A 17593-nucleotide genomic window follows, 5' to 3' on the forward strand; every position below is an offset into this window, starting at 1 on the left:
GTTCAGCTCCACGAGGCATGGTGGTAAGTACTCGAAACCCGAATTCTTGATTTTCAACTCTCTCAGCTAGGTCAACAATCTAATGGAATCCGGCAAATGTTTCAACTGAATGCAACCAGAAATCTCCAATTCCTGTAAGCTTCTGAACGGCAGTTCACTCAACGGACACCCCTCTATTTCCAACCCTTGAAGACTGTTCAGCTCCACGAGGCATGGTGGTAAGTACTCTAAACCCGAATCCTTGATTTTCAACTCTCTCAGCTGGGTCAACAATCCAATGGAATCCGGCAAATGTTTCAACTGAATGCAACCAGAAATCTCCAATTCCTGTAAGCTCCTTAAGTCGCCTATGTTATCGGGCAGACGTTTCAATTGGCTTCCTAAATGCAGAACTTGCAAATTACTTAGTCTCCGATAGCGTTTGGCAATTCTTTAAAATTTGTACCACATAAAAATAATTTTAGCAATGACCGGTTATGTGAGACTTGGGGAGGCCATACTTCAATTTTCGGACAACCTGAAATGTCTAAGCATTCAAGGCACTTATCTTTCCAAGAGTTTCGGGAAAGGTCTGCAACTTTCGACAAGAGCGCAAAACCAAACGTTGCAGGTTCTGTAACTCCCCAAAGGAATCTGGGAGCCTCTCTAATTCATAGACAGTAGACAAGTCAATATGTGGGAGGTTCTTTAACCTCCCAAAGGAATATGGAAGCTTCTTTAAGTTATGGCAATAAGACAAATCAATATGTGCGAGGTTCTTTAACTCACCAAGGGAATCTGGAAGACTTTTTAAGTTATGGCAATAAGACAAATCAATATGTTCGAGGTTTTTAACTCACCAAGGGAATCTGGAAGACTTTTTAAGTTCTCGCCGATATCTCTGCCCAGGTCTCGACGATGGTCGTGCATTATTATATTATTTTGGCTGTCGACCTCAATGAGACACTTGTTCTGTAGATTCCACAGGCCCACCCATCCATCCAAGTCCAGTCCCTTCCATATTTGAATGGCAGTATCCCTGTCTTCTCCTAGGAAGAAACATTCAATGTCTAAGAATATTTGCTTCTCGTCAGCATCTAGGCCGTCGTAGCTGATTTTGAGTCTGCTTTGTATATCGTTTAGAAGCATATTTGAGATTTTAAGCAATTGGGCTGTCCACTAGGTTAGATCGTCTCTTCCACGAAGAAACGCGCCAATCACTGTGAGAGATAACGGTAATCCACCGCACGCACCAACAAACTTACTAACCAGTACCTCAAATTCTGCCAGTGGAAGAGGATGGCCAAAGGCATGCAAGCAGTAGAGTTCTTGGGAGTGTTGCTGATTGAGACACTCCAACTTATAAATGGCTGACTCATTGATATCATTGTTTATAAGAAGCTGCTTATCGCGAGACGTTACTAAAATTAAGCTACTGGGATGAAGGGCGTCCTTAGCTGGTAGGAGTAATGCATCCAGCTGCGAAGAATGAGAGCTTGTTTGGATGACAGATTTCGTTTGAGATTTTCTTTACCTTCATCAGTGCTCCTTATTTGTTCATTCAATTGAGTCAAGTCCTTCATAAGGTCACTCTGTAAGGTAGTTAACGACTTTTCTCTGATATCAAATAAAAAGCAGGATTGCCTGTAATTTGATCTTTCACGGTTAAAGATTTCTTTAGCAAGTGTGGTTTTGCCAATCCCTCCAAGCCCCACAATTCATATAACTCTAGTTACCCCAATTTGCTGCTGCTTCAATAACTCTTCAAAATCTCTTACTTTTTGATCCAAACCTGTTGGATATCTGGACACGTCGAGTGGCGGCTTTTTAACCTTTGCCAATACCAATTGCACGACCTCATTCACCAGTGGCCACTCCACACTGAATTAATATTCACAAACAAAATTACTAATTAGCCGTAAGCAAAGCGTACATAAATAATTTGTCATATACATATCAAACTAAACAATATAAAAAGAGGAACAGGAAGAGATGGAGTTGTCACCCATTATAAGCTCCTCCCAGGTCGAAACCGTCTATATTTGAAACATTAGAAAGAGCATTTCTCCATTTTTCAATGATGTCGGGGTCGTAACGCGGTTTCTTTTGATGCGTTTGGGAGTCGGTTGTTTTCTTTTGTTGGAGCTCGGTCAGGGCTTTAGCGTACACTCCGTCTTTGCCAAGTGTCCATCGAAGGTCAGCAGGGTTAACACCGCAGAAGATTGGAATAATGGTTGACCGGCCCGACTGCATGGACTCCAACATAAGTAGTAGCTCATTGAGACACCACTCAGACTCTGCATATCGAGGAGAGAAAATTGCGATATGGGCTGAGGCATCTCTTATAGCCGCAGCTATTTGAGAAGTGAAGAAATCCCCCTTCTCCATTTCGTCCTTGTCCAGAAACACTAGCAATCCTAAATCACGAAGGCGATTGTAGAGATGGGCAGCGATGGATAACTTGGTTTCCGGCCCGCGGTGGTTGATAAACACCTGGTAGGGAGCCTTGTTGCCAGACGAATTGGACGACGATGCCAAAGGATTTGCCATGTAATACACAATGAAAAAGCAAAGATGAAATGTATAAGAGAGATTGGGATTAAAACCTGGAACAGGTTGATCTTACAAGTGTGAAGAGCCTACCAGCCGCTTCCAAGTTACAAACAGGGTTTTGTAATCTTAATATTTTCAGATTCCACGTCTGGTTGATCTAGATCTCACAAGCGCAAAGTGGCTACCAGACGCTTCAAAGGTAGAAAGAAGAATTATAATGTGTCACGAAATACGTACTCATCAAAGCAAGCGACATGAGGATTTGGGAATTTCCATGGTGAAATAGGGAAGCATCTCGCCATGACCACACCACGTGAAGACCACTGATCACCGACAACATAACAGGTCAGACGTACCCATCAAAGGAAGCGACTTGGGAATTTACTGGGTGAACTGGGAAGCATCTCGCCACCGACAACACCACACGGAGACCACATGTGAGAGTAGCAATAGACAATGGTGACCACTGATCACGCGTTGAGTCCTATGAAGATAGCTTTCTCCCTATGGATGATTACTTTGTTATGCTTAGTTAACGGAAAGTGCAAAGGTAATGCCTTTTAACCCTTTCTATATATATTATTTGAAACATAGGTAGAATTTTGGAATATTGGAATATCAAGAACCAAGTGAGTACTTGGAATCAAATAAGGTAGGAAACGGTAATATATACGAGGAGGATTAGGAATAAAACTACTTCTTCTTCCCCTCCTTTTTTTTTTGGGGGGGGGGGGAGAAAATGCAAAGCATGAAATATTTGAGATATTCTATTACTAAGTTAGAGCTTAAATACAAAGTAGTAACCAATTAAATGAAGAAATGGTAAATTTTGCATTATTAATATGCATAATAAGAATTAAGAAAAATAGCTAGAAAAGAATAGCACTAAGAACATAGTATGAAATGTAAATGGAAAAAAAGCATGAAATATATGAGAAAGGAAATAGCATGGAATATAAATGGGAAGAAAAGCATGAAATATATGAGAAAGTTAAAGTTAGTGACTTTGGTTAATGTTAGCTTTGTCTCAGAAACATTGAACTACAATTTCTAGTTGTAAAATTTCAGATTGGCAAGGTTATGAGATAATCTCTAACTATGTTGAACATTTAATATTTAGAAGCATGATGTATAAACTCTTCTCCATGTTGTTTTCACACAATAAGTGACTATAATTACGAATTTGTCTATCTAGTAGTAAAAAAATTTCTCTATTTGACTCAAACACACAAATGGTTTATATCCAATTTATAACACCATGAGAAGATGACATTAAATTGATATTTAAATGAAGTATTATGTAAATCATACAAATTTATATTTTAAATGAAAAGATCCTTATAGGACATGGAATTTTTGTATTTTAAACGAGGGAATAGATTTTATCCATTCGGAGAAGTTTCTCATACCAGTGTTGTAATGGTGAGGACAAACAAAGGTGTGGAATGTAGCATTCTTACCAAGTTTATTTTTGACTTAGAAGCCTCTAGGAGGCAATAAGAAGTCAAGTTGGTTTGTTTACAATGGCCACTAGGAGGCAATAAGAAGTCCAATTGGTTCGGTTACAGTTGCCATTGATTGATATTTGATGGGAATTCTATATATGAAAATTTTCTTTAATTTGGTTTAGAAATTTTGATGAAAAATATAGGCATTAGGAGAATGTATAACAACAATGTTTCTATGGAAATAAACTTAAAACAAGCAATAAAAAATTATGCACAATATAGGAGTTTCTAAAAAGGAAAGAATTGAATATGAAAATGGGAGTGGAGAACAAAAAAACAACAATAAGTAGGGAAAAGAAAAATTATTTTGGAGCTATTGGAAGACAAACAATATGCTCAATTCAAAAGTTTATTGTTACAACTTGCAGTACATAATGGATTGAATTCACAACCAAGTGGAAGAGACTGTAATCATTATGATTGACAAATCGAACTTACATTTTAGTAGTAGTGAAAGCAGCACATCGAACTCTTTCGTCCCCATACCAATTGTCTTTAGCTTTGGGTCTTGTGGGTCGTTGCTCACTTGAAAGCTCCATAGGAAAATGGCTTAGGAAACACTTTATAGGTAACCTCAGTTTATAACAAAGCAATCTGATTACCCTATTAAGCTCTGTTCCCAAACTATAGACTATTTTTTGTCCCCACTCCCTCATGTATTGCAACCATGGAGGCTCTACTACTATGTCCTTTGACCCAAGAGCTTCCAAGTACTTTGCTACAACAATTTGGTGTTTTATGCTAGTGTCCATAAAATATTTGCTTTGGCTAGCATCATTCCAGATACCAACAACAAGCCTCTTGTCACACTCAAGAAAGTTCCGTGAATGAGGAAATGTTGCATTCTCACACTTTGTTTCATACACCACTATCATATTCCCTTCAATGCGCTCCAAATCTGAGGCGTTAACACATTGAATTTTGTTGTGCTGTGAGAAATAAACTTTCTATAGTTCACTAGTGAAATTGCTCACTCTAAGAGTGAAATTTTCCTAATCACCAATATGCTCTCCATATTTGAAAGGCATGTTAAGGGCACCAACCTTCATAGTGATGGGACCATTCAGAGGAGAAAACAACAATATTTCAATGTCAATGTATGTTCCTCCCAAAGTTGGTTTAAAATGTGCATATGCCATTGTGCTCTGTAGGTTTTTTACAACCCATCATCTTTAGGGAAGTCAAGCCATTATTCTTTACCATTAGAACCACCTTGAAGTAAACTTGAGCCATTAATTGTAATTTGTTGAGGTGTTTATACACCTCATGTATAAAACAATTGTCCATTTTCAAACAACCAAGAAACTGACAATAAGAAGAAAGTCTCTTGTGGATAAAAAAGACAACATATCTATATTTCTTAACTATTTATGCATTTGATTGAGCTTAGAGAAATTGAAATAACAAATTAAAAATAACATAATAATATAATATATATATATATATATATATATATATATTCTTTATATTGAATTGATTTATATGTAATAAAACTAACTTAATAATTAAATTAATAAGCTAAATGATAATATAGCTTTCCCTCAATTAGCGGAGCATCTTCGGGTATCTGGTATGTGGACAGTGGGGCTTCACGTCACATGACAGGAGTCCGTGAGTACTTCACAGAGCTTTCAGAGAGTGGCACTGATATAGAGGTAGTACTCGGTGATGACAGAGTTGTTAGAGTAGTCAGTGTGGGGACACTGACATTTCAGAGGGAGTCCAAACCTCCCTTGAAGGTGTCAGATGTTCTTTATGTGCCAGGGATGAGGAAGAACCTCATATCCATCTCAGCTTTGGAGGACAGAGGATATGAGGTACTGTTCAGGGGAGGACAGGTGTTGATGTATCCCAGGGGAACTCCAGCTGATTCAGCTAGAGTGATAGGTGTACACCATGCAAAGGTGTACAAGTTTGCATTCCAGCCCCTTTTGGCATTGAGTAGTAGTATCGACAGCAGAGCTAGCAGTTCTGAACTGTGTGAGATTTGGCACTGCAAGATGGGGCATATGTATCATGGAGCCTTGAGGACCTTGCGGGAGATCACTACAGGTGTGCCAGATTTCAGTACTGATCACTTTGATACTTGCAGAGGATGTGCGATGGGCAAGTTTGCCAAAATCCCCTTTTCCTAGCAGTGACAACAGAGCGACTGGGATACTTGATTTGATTCATTCTGATGTGAGCGGTCGGATGTCTCATGTTTCCTTGAGTGGATATGAGTACTATGTTTTATTCATTGATGATCACTCTAGGAGGACCTGGATTTATTTCTTGAAGACCAAGAGTGAGGTCTTCAAGCGGTTTCAGGAGTTTAGAGCTCTTGTGGAGACACAGACAGGTCGGAAGATCAAGTCCCTGAGGTCGGACAATGGGGGAGAGTACACCCTTGGAGAGTTTGTTGACTATTGTGCGGAGGCAGGCATTAGGAGGGAGTTCACTGTTCCTTACAATCCCCAACAGAACGGGGTTGCGGAGAGGAAGAACAGATCCATCGGAGGGGCTGCCAAAGCCATGTTACATGATCAGGGGTTGCCATTGTTCTTGTGGGCAGAGACCTGCAACACAGCTGTTTATTTGCAGAACAGGAGTCTGCATCGTGCCTTGGAGCACATGACTCTAGAGGAGGCTTTTTCTGGGAAGAAGCCTGATATTGGTCATCTTCGTATCTTTGGGTGCATTAAATACTCCTACATACCCAAGGAGAAGAGGACCAAACTAGAGCCCACCAGAGAGAAGGATATCTTTGTGGGCTACAGTGAGACCTCAAAGGCCTTTCGGATTTACATTCCTGCACAGAGGAAAGTTGTTGTCAGGCGGGATGTGAAGTTCGAGGAGGACAGGGCCTTTAGGAGGTCACGGGAGTTAGAGTATCTGGATCAGCCAGACCCTCAGCAGTAGTTGAGTCAGTTGCAGGGATCCAATGGGCAGGGATCAGGAGGATCCGGAGGTACATCTATGACAATGTTAGGTCCGTCAATGAGCAGTGGCTCGCCGAGCCAGAGGGGTGGTGCTCCGGGCAGCATGCAGAGTAGTTCACAGAGCAGTTCACTAGGGAGTCCACTGATGGACAGTTCACACGGTACCTCAGCTTCTACAAGTTCAGGTGCAGGCAGGAGGATAACAGACAGACAGTCAGGAGTTCAGGGTCCTGATGATGATGATGAGGAGGAGTTTCATTCTCCAATGGGAGAAGCATGCTCAGGGAAGAGGAAGCCTAAGTGGCTTCAGGACACCTTGAGAGATGCCACATCTGTTGCTGAGCCTAAGAGGCCGGTTAGAGAGAGTAGACCACCTGAGAGGTTTTGTAGCTATATGGAAATGGCTACCAGCATCCTTGACTCTAAGCCTTCTAGCTATGAGGAGGCAGCTAGCCAGAAGGTCTGGAGAGAGGCCATGTAGGAGGAGTATTCTTCTATCATGAAGAATGACGTTTGGGAGGTGGTGTCGAGGCCTGAGGGAAAATCCATGGTTACTTCCAGATGGCTTTATAAGGTAAAGCATGCTGCAGATGGCAGCATTGAGAAATTCAAAGCGAGGTTTGTGGCTAGAGGGTTCTACCAGGTAGAGGGAGTTGATTATGAGGAGACCTTCACTCCCGTGGCTCGATATACTTCGATCCGCTCCATTATATCGATAGCAGCAGAGATGGGTTGGAAGATCCACCAGATGGATGTGAAGACTGCATTTCTCAATGGATTCATACAGGAGGAGGTGTACATTGAGCAACCATAGGGCTTTGAGGTGCATGGGAAGGAGTCCCATGTGTGCAGACTGAAGAAGGCCCTTTATGGCCTGAAGCAAGCTCCTAGAGCTTGGTACTCTAGGATAGATACATACTTGGAGGGGATGGGTTTCACAAAGAGTGAGGCAGATCTGAACCTTTACTATATTGTGATAGGTGAGGAGCCTCTCATTCTGGTGCTGTATGTGGATGACTTGGTCATTACAGGTGCAGAGAGACTCATAGAGCACTACAAGAGAGATCTTGCGGCGGAGTTTGAGATGAAGGACATTGGATTGATGCATTACTTTTTGGGTTTGGAGGTGTGGCAGGAGGAGGGGCATTTCTTCTTGGGGCAAGGGAAGTATATTGTGGACATCCTTGGCAGATTCCACATGGAGGATAGTAAACCCATGTCGACACCGATGATCACCAACTGGAAGAAGCTTCATGCTTTGGATTCCGAGTTGGTGGATCCCACATTGTACAGGCAGCTGATTGGTTCCTTGATGTATTTGGTCAACACTAGACCAGATATTTGTTTTGTAGTCAACACGATGAGTCAGTTTATGTGTGAGCCTAGGAAGGTTCACTGGGTGGCTATAAAACACATTTTGCGGTACTTGCAGGGGACAGTGGATTATGGTCTGGACTACAGGCAGGGGATGGAGTGAGATTGGCAGGTTATACTGATTCTGATCGGGCAGGTTGTGCTTCTGATAAGAAGAGCACTTCAAGGTGTTGTTTTGGGTTGGGTTCGGCAGTAGTGTCATGGTTCAGCCGGAAGCGGCAGTCAATAGCATTGAGTTCAGTGGAAGTAGAGTATATGGCAGCCAGTCTAGCTAGTTGTGAGGCCATCTAGCTTCGCAAGATGTTGTTTGGCTTATTTGGTTAGCCGTTGAGACCTTCAGTGATTTACTGTGATAATCAAAGTTGCATTAAACTCACGGAGAATCCAGTATTTCTTAACAGGTCAAAGCATATCGAGATCATATATCATTTCATCAGAGACTATGTTCAAAAGGGAGCTGTGAAGCTTGAGTATATTCCCACTGATGAGCAGGTTGCAGATATTCTTACCAAAGCCTTACCACGGCGCAAGCATGTCTACTTCAGAGACAAGATGGGTGTGGTGAGGAACACCTTCCTCGGTAAGAGGGAGTGTTGAAATTTGGTACCAAAGGACAGGTGGTTCCCTAAGGCTTTGATATTTGGCCTAGGGAAAAGTGTCCAAAAGAATTTAATTTTTCTCCTAAAGTGACTTTATAATTTTTATAAAGTCAAATCTAATTTAAAAGTGACTTTAAGTGATAAAGTTACTAAAGTCTAATTTTAAAGTGACTTTAATAAAGTCAATGTAAAATTAGAAAGGAAAAGTGACTTTGGACATAAATGACTAAGTGGGTCTTTATTAAAGTGGGGTGAATTAAAAAATAGAAAGTGAGATTCAAATGAGCATTTAATCTCAGCCCTAGATCTCAATCTATTTCAGCCATTGGATTTAGGGATTCCCCAAAAGTCACTTAGGGTTAGATTAAAGGAGGGAAAGGAGGAAAAAGGTCATATTATTCTTTCATGAGCAGATTGAGAGAAGGAGAGCAAGAGAGCAAGGGAGATTTCTGGACAGTGAGGAGAAGGAGGTAGTAGCTTGGCACACATTCCAAGGCAGCATTCCAGCAAGTCCGTACAGCTGAGTTAGCACATAGTGAAAGGCAGGTTTTGGGCACGATTTTCTAGAAAGGCCGTACAACAGTTTTGGCTCAGATTCCAAGGAGGCCGTATAGCAAGTTAGCACAGAAATCTAGGAGCAGAAAGTCTAAAGTTTGCTGGCACGCTTTTCAAGGGAGGTCGTACAGCAAGTGGTTGTACCTTGGTATGCTTTTCTAGGAAAAATTTCGTACAACTGTATTGTTGTTTTTCTGCACAGAAATCGAGGAAACTGTACAGCAGCATTTATGGCAGCTTGCACGCTTTTCTAGGTAGGCCGTACAGCAGCATTTAAGGCTGAAATTTGGCACAAAAATCGAGGAGGCCGTACAACATTTATTGCTGTTCAGTTTTGCTGTTTGCAAGTTTTTCCAGTTGGCTGTGAGGCACGGAAAACGAGATAAGTTGTAAAAGTTTTCTTGCTGATTTTTTGCTGAATATTTTCTCTCACTGTAAAAAGCATTTTCCAGAAATAAGAAGGAGCTTTTGAACTGGTTTTCCCCAAGAGTTGTAGGGGGTTTTTCTAGGGTCACCTTGACCAAAAATTACTGTGTTTAAATGTGTTGAATGGCTGTTTGTATGTGCTGATATTTATTTCTGCATTTTCCGGCATTCTGTAATATTTCCAAAATTTGTGTTTTTAGCAAAATTTATTTTCCAGTTGTTGAATGTATGGATATGGGAAAGGGCATTTAACTATTTTGGAGAAATAAGGTGAAACTGAAAACCGGGGTGGGAAATGAAAAATTTATACACACAGTACAAAGTATCCCTAATAATTCAATAAGGTTGGGATTCATGTTGGATGAGACGACGTTCATAGTTGGATAACTCTGGTCAAAATGTTTGGGTCTAGAGATAAAGAATGATATCCCCATACCATGGGTCGACAGTTCTGATGAGGAAGAGAGTTACATCAGGATTCCACTCGTCATATGCAGTAGACGTGGTTGGGAAGGTCTCAAATCAACTTGGCGAAAACCAGTGATTTCTTCGATTCAGCTTTAGCAAATTCCAAATCAAATTCTTGTAAGATAACAATCCATTTAGAATACTTATCCCCCAGCAATGACGAGTTAGAATGTATGTCATGGGGTTGCAATCAGAAGTCACAGTAGTCTTACATAAGAGAATATAGTGGAGAAAGTGTTGAACAACATGAATGGATGCCAAAGCCAATTTCTCAACATGGGCATATCGAGTTTCAACGTCAAAAAAAAATTGACTCAAGTAATAAATTGTGTGTTCATCTCTATCATCATCGTCCTTAACAAGTACCATAACAATGGTACTATCGACGACGGCCAAGTAGAAGAAATAATCATGGTGATAATTTGGGGAATGCGCTAAAGAAGCACTAATGAGAACATTCTTCAATGCATCGAAGGATTTATGAGCAACTTGATCCCAAATGAATGGGATCCTTTTATTTAACAAGTGAGTAAATCCCTTGGCAATTTCAGCGTAATTTGGGACAAAACGACGAAGGAAAATTTCTCTCCCTTGTAAACTCTGCAACTGGTGTAAAGAAGATGGAGGGGGGAAATTCATAATGGCCTCCACCTTAAGGGGATTGATCCAGATGGAATCCTTGGATACAAAAAACCCTAAGAGACCGCTATATTTGACACAAAAGACATAGTTATGTGGATTCAATAGAATATTGTAATGTTGACATCGAAGAAAGATCTCTTGGAGGTGATCAAGATGATCGTGACGCTTAGCAGAATGTGTTGCTAAGTCGTTGATATATGGTTGAACGATATGCTTAATATCATGAAAGGCATAAGACATTGCTCGTTGGAAGGTAGTGCCAGCATTCTTCAGACCAAAAGGGACTTTTTTGTAGGCAAAGGTTCCCCGAGGACAAATAAAAGCAGTTTTGTGTTGATCGGCGGGAACAATGTTAATCTGGTTGTATCCAAGAAAACCATCCATAAAGGAAAAAATATCACTCCCAGCACATTCGTCAATGATCTGATCTATAAAGGGAGTTAGATAATTATCTTTAGGACATACCTGATTGATATCATGATAGTCAACACAAACATGGATAGTCCCTTGTTTCTTAGTCACAGGAACAATATTCAATACCCAATCTATCAATGGAATATGATAAATGAAACCGAATTTAATAATTTTTTCAACTTCTCCCTTTATGGCAGCTGCCTTTCTAGGGTGCACGGGGTAAAGACACTAATGAACAGGCTTCACATTAGGATAAGTAGGTATCTCGTGCACTACTATACTTGGATCTATGCCAGGCATCTCTTCATACGACTAAGAAAAGACATCATGAAATTCTCTGAAGAGGACGGTATAAATCTTGATCTCATCTAGAGAACAAGAAACCACAATATGGATATTTTTGACAATCCCTGGCGTGACAGAGATGTCGATGGGAATTGCGGTTGAAATGTTTCCCATGTTTCCTTCAGACAACACTTCGTGAACCAAAATAGGTGTATGAAGCAGATGAGTTGGTACATCGGAAACAAGGGTTTCTAGATAAGAAGAAATCTCACCAAGGCTTGCGAGAAACGAAGAATGATGATGGGCATCATTCCATGGAGTGTCCTCAAGAGACATAACTTCTGTGATACTTTCATCAATTGGAAATGTCTCATTCAAAGGATTTGGAGAATTCCAAGAACTAATCTAGGGAAATTGCAAATATATTTCTAGACTCACACTGAAATGATCATGAATTTCAGAAGTAGCCACAAAAGCCGAAACGACAACCTGATATGCTTTCTCTATGGGGCTAAGTAGAATAACATCACAAAAATAATCAATCTGATTAGGACGGGGAATGACCCAAGGATCGTGACGAGTCAAGACCATGTTAATTGAAGCAACATTCGAAGGTGGAAGGGAAAAAGTTCCCATAAGGGAATATTCTTTGAAAAGGCCCGCTCGAACACTCTCGTAAGGGATATTGGCATTCCCAACATATCGCACATTGCCATTTGAAGAGTCGGAAGAGGAAAAAGTGATATGATCAACATTGACTATTTTCCCTTGACGAGGAAAATAGAGAACACGAAATAGGGTAGAAACCATGCAAAACATTGCATGGGTCCATCTACGACCACGTAGAAGATTGTAATTCAAACTGGCATCGACAACTTCTACATCCAGGTTAACAATTTTTCCTTCCAATTGAATTGGGAAGTCATTGAGAATACCATATGGATGGGAACCTCTACCATCAAAAGCTTCCAATGTATTAGGGGATTGCTTGAGAGGTGGAGAGCCAATATCTTTCCAACATGAAAGGGACATGATGCAAGTAGAATAACCCTCATCAATAATAGTCCAGTGAATAGTATTCCCTTTGATAACAACATGTATAAGAAATGCAAGTTGATGTAGGAGACGAGGAACGTGGTTTTCAAGATCAAAAGTAATCAGGTTTGAATCCGTAGGATCAATCCCTCCTATGGCAGATATCAATGCTTTCCTTTGCAATGGACAAGTCTGGAGGACTTCCAAAACTAACATCGTAGAAGGTGATTGAGCTAAATCTTCAACAATGCTATAATGTTGAGTAGCTTGCGCATTTGGATTATATGATGACTTTCGAAGAACACCTTTGGGAAGTGGTTGGATAATTGGATCATTACTAGCTCATTCAAAATGAAGAGGACCAGAATTTGGTGGAGTGGAAGTAGAAGGCATATTAGTGGCATCATTTTCCACAACCATTTTAGGAGGAGTTTGATAATATTTTGATCAAGTAGCAACAGAGACATGTGTCATGCCACTCTTAAAAACTTGAGAGCATGTAAATGTAGAGGATTGGGTTTGATCTACCAATTGAGTCTGTTGCAATGGAAAAGGTTCTTTCAACACGACTAGTGTCCATGGGGTGCCTTTTAGAAGAGGACTGACCTTATCACGATGGAGACAATCCTTGGCATAATGATCTTCATCACATATAAGACAAGGATATTTCGGCTTGTGTTTGGATGTATCATTAACAGACGGTTTAAGAGAATCTTGTTTAGGGTTATCATATTTAGCCTTACCTTTACCCTTCTTTTTCCCTTTCGAGGCTTTGTCTATTGTGGTAGATTGGAAAACATTCACCTCAGAAGTTTTACCAAGATTTTTCAGAGTATTTGAAGGAGGAGAAGGTGCAGTAGTGGGAACAAATTTATACATCGTAGAAGTAGAAGAAGCATTACTAGAATTTTGAGCTACTTACCAAATAATACCATCAACAGGTGGTGTCTCCATAGTTTGAGAAGATGCCAGATTAGTTGAAGGTCATGGGGCATCGGGAAACAAATCATAGAGCATTCTAGATTGTGAATATACAAAATCCAGATACTGAGCACAAGTGATGGCTTGTTCTTCAGTCACACAACAACCCATAGATATGTCTTTCACGATTTGATTAATGAATGACTTAGTAAAACATTCGGTTAAAATCTCATCAGGAATTTTGAACTTAATAAGACAATGCTGACGTCTCCATTCATGGATATGATCGGAGATGTGAGTAGAAGTCGTTTGTTGCAAAGACATTAGGAAATGGGTGTCAGTTTCATATCGAACTGGTAGTTAAACATGAGTGAGAAAAGCCATAGCCAAGGTATTAAAATCTTGAAAGGAACCTCAAGGTAACTCGATGTACCATTTGGCGGCAGCACATGTTAGAGTGAGCTAGAAAAGATGTAGTCGAATGGAATTGTCGACCCAAGAGTTGGATGAACACCATAAATGGTAGATCATGACATGAGCTTGGGGGTCTTCTCCAAACTTCCCTTCGAATTTTGGACAATCACCAGGAATTTTGGTAGGAACAGAAGGCCAATACGTGAATGGAGTATTGGGTTGTTTGTAAACCTCGACACATCCGGTAAATCCAATGCAGCTAAAAATGGAAATTGAGGATGAAAAGTCATGAAATGCCATTGATAAGGTCCAAATTGAGGATTCGACCCTTGTTTGTACTAATTTTTCCCCCACAGTGGCAGATCTTGACCATAGGGATTTTGATGTTGCGATCACTGGGGGGAATTTTGACCATACAAAGGTTGAGTCTATCCCCACTGAGGTGGGTCTTGACGAGGATATATTTGATATTGACCTGACATAGGCCATTGAGAACCATAAGGAGGATAGGTAGCCTATGAGGAGTATTGAGCATAGGGTTTTTGATGCAACGATTGACCTTGTTGATACAAAAGTTGACCTTGCTGATGCAACAATTGTTGATTAAACCCTTGCTGCATGTAACGTCCTTGTTTCACATAAGGTCCTTGTTGTTGATAGGTTCCTTGTGGATATTGATAAGTTCCTTGTTACAAAGGATTACCAACTCCTAAAGGATAAGTTCCAAAAGCAGACTGAAATTGACCAGACAACCCAAATGAGGGATTAGGACCAGACTGCATTTTGGATCCTGCCTATTGATTGAGAGTTGGGATTTGAGGTTGTTGTGAACCATAAGGAGGGTATGGATGTTGGTAAGGTATTTGAGTCAAAAGAGGCTGCTAATAAGAAATTTAACCAGATCTTGATGGAATGGAGGTTCCACTAGGATAAGTAATACTACCAACGATTTGACTTGCTCCCATAATGTGAGTTTGTGATCCGGCACTCACATAAGTTCCACCGAAGACAGGAAGTACATATGGAGGAGGTGATTTCCCCCTAGGTGATGGGATAGATTTCCCACTCAATGTAGGATGTGTAACCACTATAGCAATTGAAAGAGGAGTCAAAGAACCTATAGGGGCATTAATTGCCCCAATCATGACTATAGGTTAGGAAGGAACCGAAGGTTTAGCAGGGATTTAGGAAGCCACGTTTGAAAAAAATGGGTTAGTGGTAGGTGTAACACCATATGACCATATCAGATGGTGATAAAGTGAAGATGCACTTGGGGTACCCAAAAACAAATGGCCAAGAGAGGTATAATTCGAAGGAAGTAAGGGTTCGCTGCTTTCAGGGGTGGATTCCTCCTACTCCCCATATAAGGATAGGGAAGAAATGGAAAGCCTTTAGGTGGAAAGGGATATTTGAAACCATCACCAACACCAGGAGTATGGGTGGTTGATACATCTGGAGGAGGATCTCGAGGAGACGTTGGCATAGATGGAATCTCACCTTCTAATGCCATGGGTGGAAACGGTTGACAAGGAGGAACCCCCAACGTACTAGGAGAACGTTCCAAATGTAGAAAATCTATGTAGGTTAACCTGATAATGTAATATAAATAAAAGTATAATACTATAACCTACTTCTATTATCAATTTGCGGAAGCTTAAAGATCGAGATGAACAATATAACCAGAAGAAGAAGAATCAATGGCACAATACACACGAAAATACTTTGGGGAAAGCCTCAGATAAAAACCCCACACTATTGTATTATCATACATGGTGGAAATACATAGGAATTATACAAAGCCTTAGCTCTCACAGCTAGCCAGCTCTCAGTACAATCCTCATAGATGCTCATAGGCAATCTTGGCTTCTCTCTAGCCTTTCTCTCTACCCTCCAAGCTCCTATTTCCTTGCACTGTTACTTGTGGATGATTTGCCTTCAACCAAGTGGAAAACCTTGCCTCCAAAACTGTGCAATCCTCAAGGATAAATCCTTGATTGTATGCATGATTTTTCTCCATGAGAAAACACATGCAACTAATAGTACACTATCCTTGAACATTTATCTCAACTGGGTCTTTCTTAGAATAGACATGCATGAGTTTTTGATGAGGGAATCTTCAATTAACTGGAGTAGCACTAGTTGAGTGCATTAATGCATCAACTAACTGTCAACTCACTATTAGTTCCTCAAACAATTGGAACTAATTTAACTGGACTTAACTCAGTAAACTGATTTAACTAATTACAACTCAAATATAACTCAATCTTATCTTCTTAATTTAAGGGATAACTCTTGCATGACTTCAGAAAGACTTCTAACTTGAATTTCTCCAACTAATTAATTTAAAATAAATTAATTAATTATTTCCAAGTAGCTGTTAAGACTAAATTCGATTTTAATTCACAATTTAATTCAAGGACAAATTAAATTGGAATATTCTTGTTGCCATATTTCAATACTCCCTATCAACAAGAAAGGGATTATCTGCCACCCCGATCCTGTCTCTATGTAACTGGAATTTACACTTTGACAATGCCTTCGTCAAAATGTCAGCATCTTGCTCCTCTGTCGAAATATATTGCAGCAACATGATCCTCCTCGCTACACAGTCTCTGAGATGATGATACCGGATGTCGATGTGCTTGGACCTATCATGAAATACTGGATTCTTAGAGAGTTTGATACAACTCTGATTATCACAATAGATCACAGTTGGATCCATCCTCTGATCAAATAAGCCAACTAGTATTTTCCGCATCCAGATGGCCTCACATGTTGCCTGACTTGCAGCCATGTATTCTGCCTCTGCCGAGCTGAGTGAAATCGACCTCTATTTCCTACTGTACCAAGAACCTGCCGTTGACCCAAGGTTGAAAATTCGTCTTGATGTGCTCTTCTGATTTGATGGACTCCCTGCCCAATCTGCATCAGTGAAGCCCTGTAGCTTCACTCCCTCTATCTGTTTGTACCATAATCCATACTGAGATGTGCCTCTGAGGTATCTCAATACATGCTTTGCCGCCTTCCAAAACATCTTGGTAGGTTGAACCATTGCTTGACTCAACTGGTTCACCGCATAGCACAAATTTGGTTGTGTGTTCACTAAGTACATCAATGAACCCACAAATTTCCTATACACAGTAGCCTCTACTACTTCTCTTGAAGTAGGAACCTCCTTCCTCCAGTTACCTGCTAGAGGAGTTTGCATGGGCTTGCACTTCTCCATGTGGAATCTCCTGAGTATCTTGTTGGCATACTTGCCCTGAGACACAAACAACCCCCCATCCTCCTGCCACACTTCCATGCCAAGGAAGTAATGCATGAGATCCATGTCTTTCATCTTGAATTATCTTGCAAGGTTCTCCTTGCAAGACACGATCAACTGATCATCACCAGTCAATATGAGATCATCAACATAAAGTACGATGATCAACAGCTTACCTTCCACCACGATGTGGTACAGGTTTGCATCCGCTTCACTCTTTGTGAAGCCTAACCC

At 40.5% G+C, this 17593-nt stretch overlaps 1 protein-coding gene and 1 pseudogene across 1 annotated transcript; both read right to left on the minus strand.

Annotated features, from left to right (window-relative positions):
• Positions 1-1158: 1158 nt before the first annotated feature.
• LOC149213622 (toll/interleukin-1 receptor-like protein) lies at positions 1159-2529 on the minus strand. Its single transcript, XM_089389093.1, has 3 exons — positions 1985-2529; positions 1716-1860; positions 1159-1458 (listed from the first exon to the last, which is right to left on the minus strand). The coding sequence occupies exons 1-3, from the start codon at positions 2527-2529 to the stop codon at positions 1159-1161; spliced, it is 990 nt and encodes a 329-aa protein (XP_089245219.1).
• A 1945-nt stretch (positions 2530-4474) lies between these two features.
• Positions 4475-13638, minus strand: LOC149213623 (hypothetical protein At1g04090 pseudogene; annotated as a pseudogene).
• Positions 13639-17593: the final 3955 nt, after the last annotated feature.

Source organism: Pinus tabuliformis, chromosome 1_1 (assembly GCF_031772625.1).
Source record: "Pinus tabuliformis cultivar Carrire ecotype Pingquan chromosome 1_1, CPIR1, whole genome shotgun sequence".
NCBI lineage: Eukaryota > Viridiplantae > Streptophyta > Pinopsida > Pinales > Pinaceae > Pinus > Pinus tabuliformis.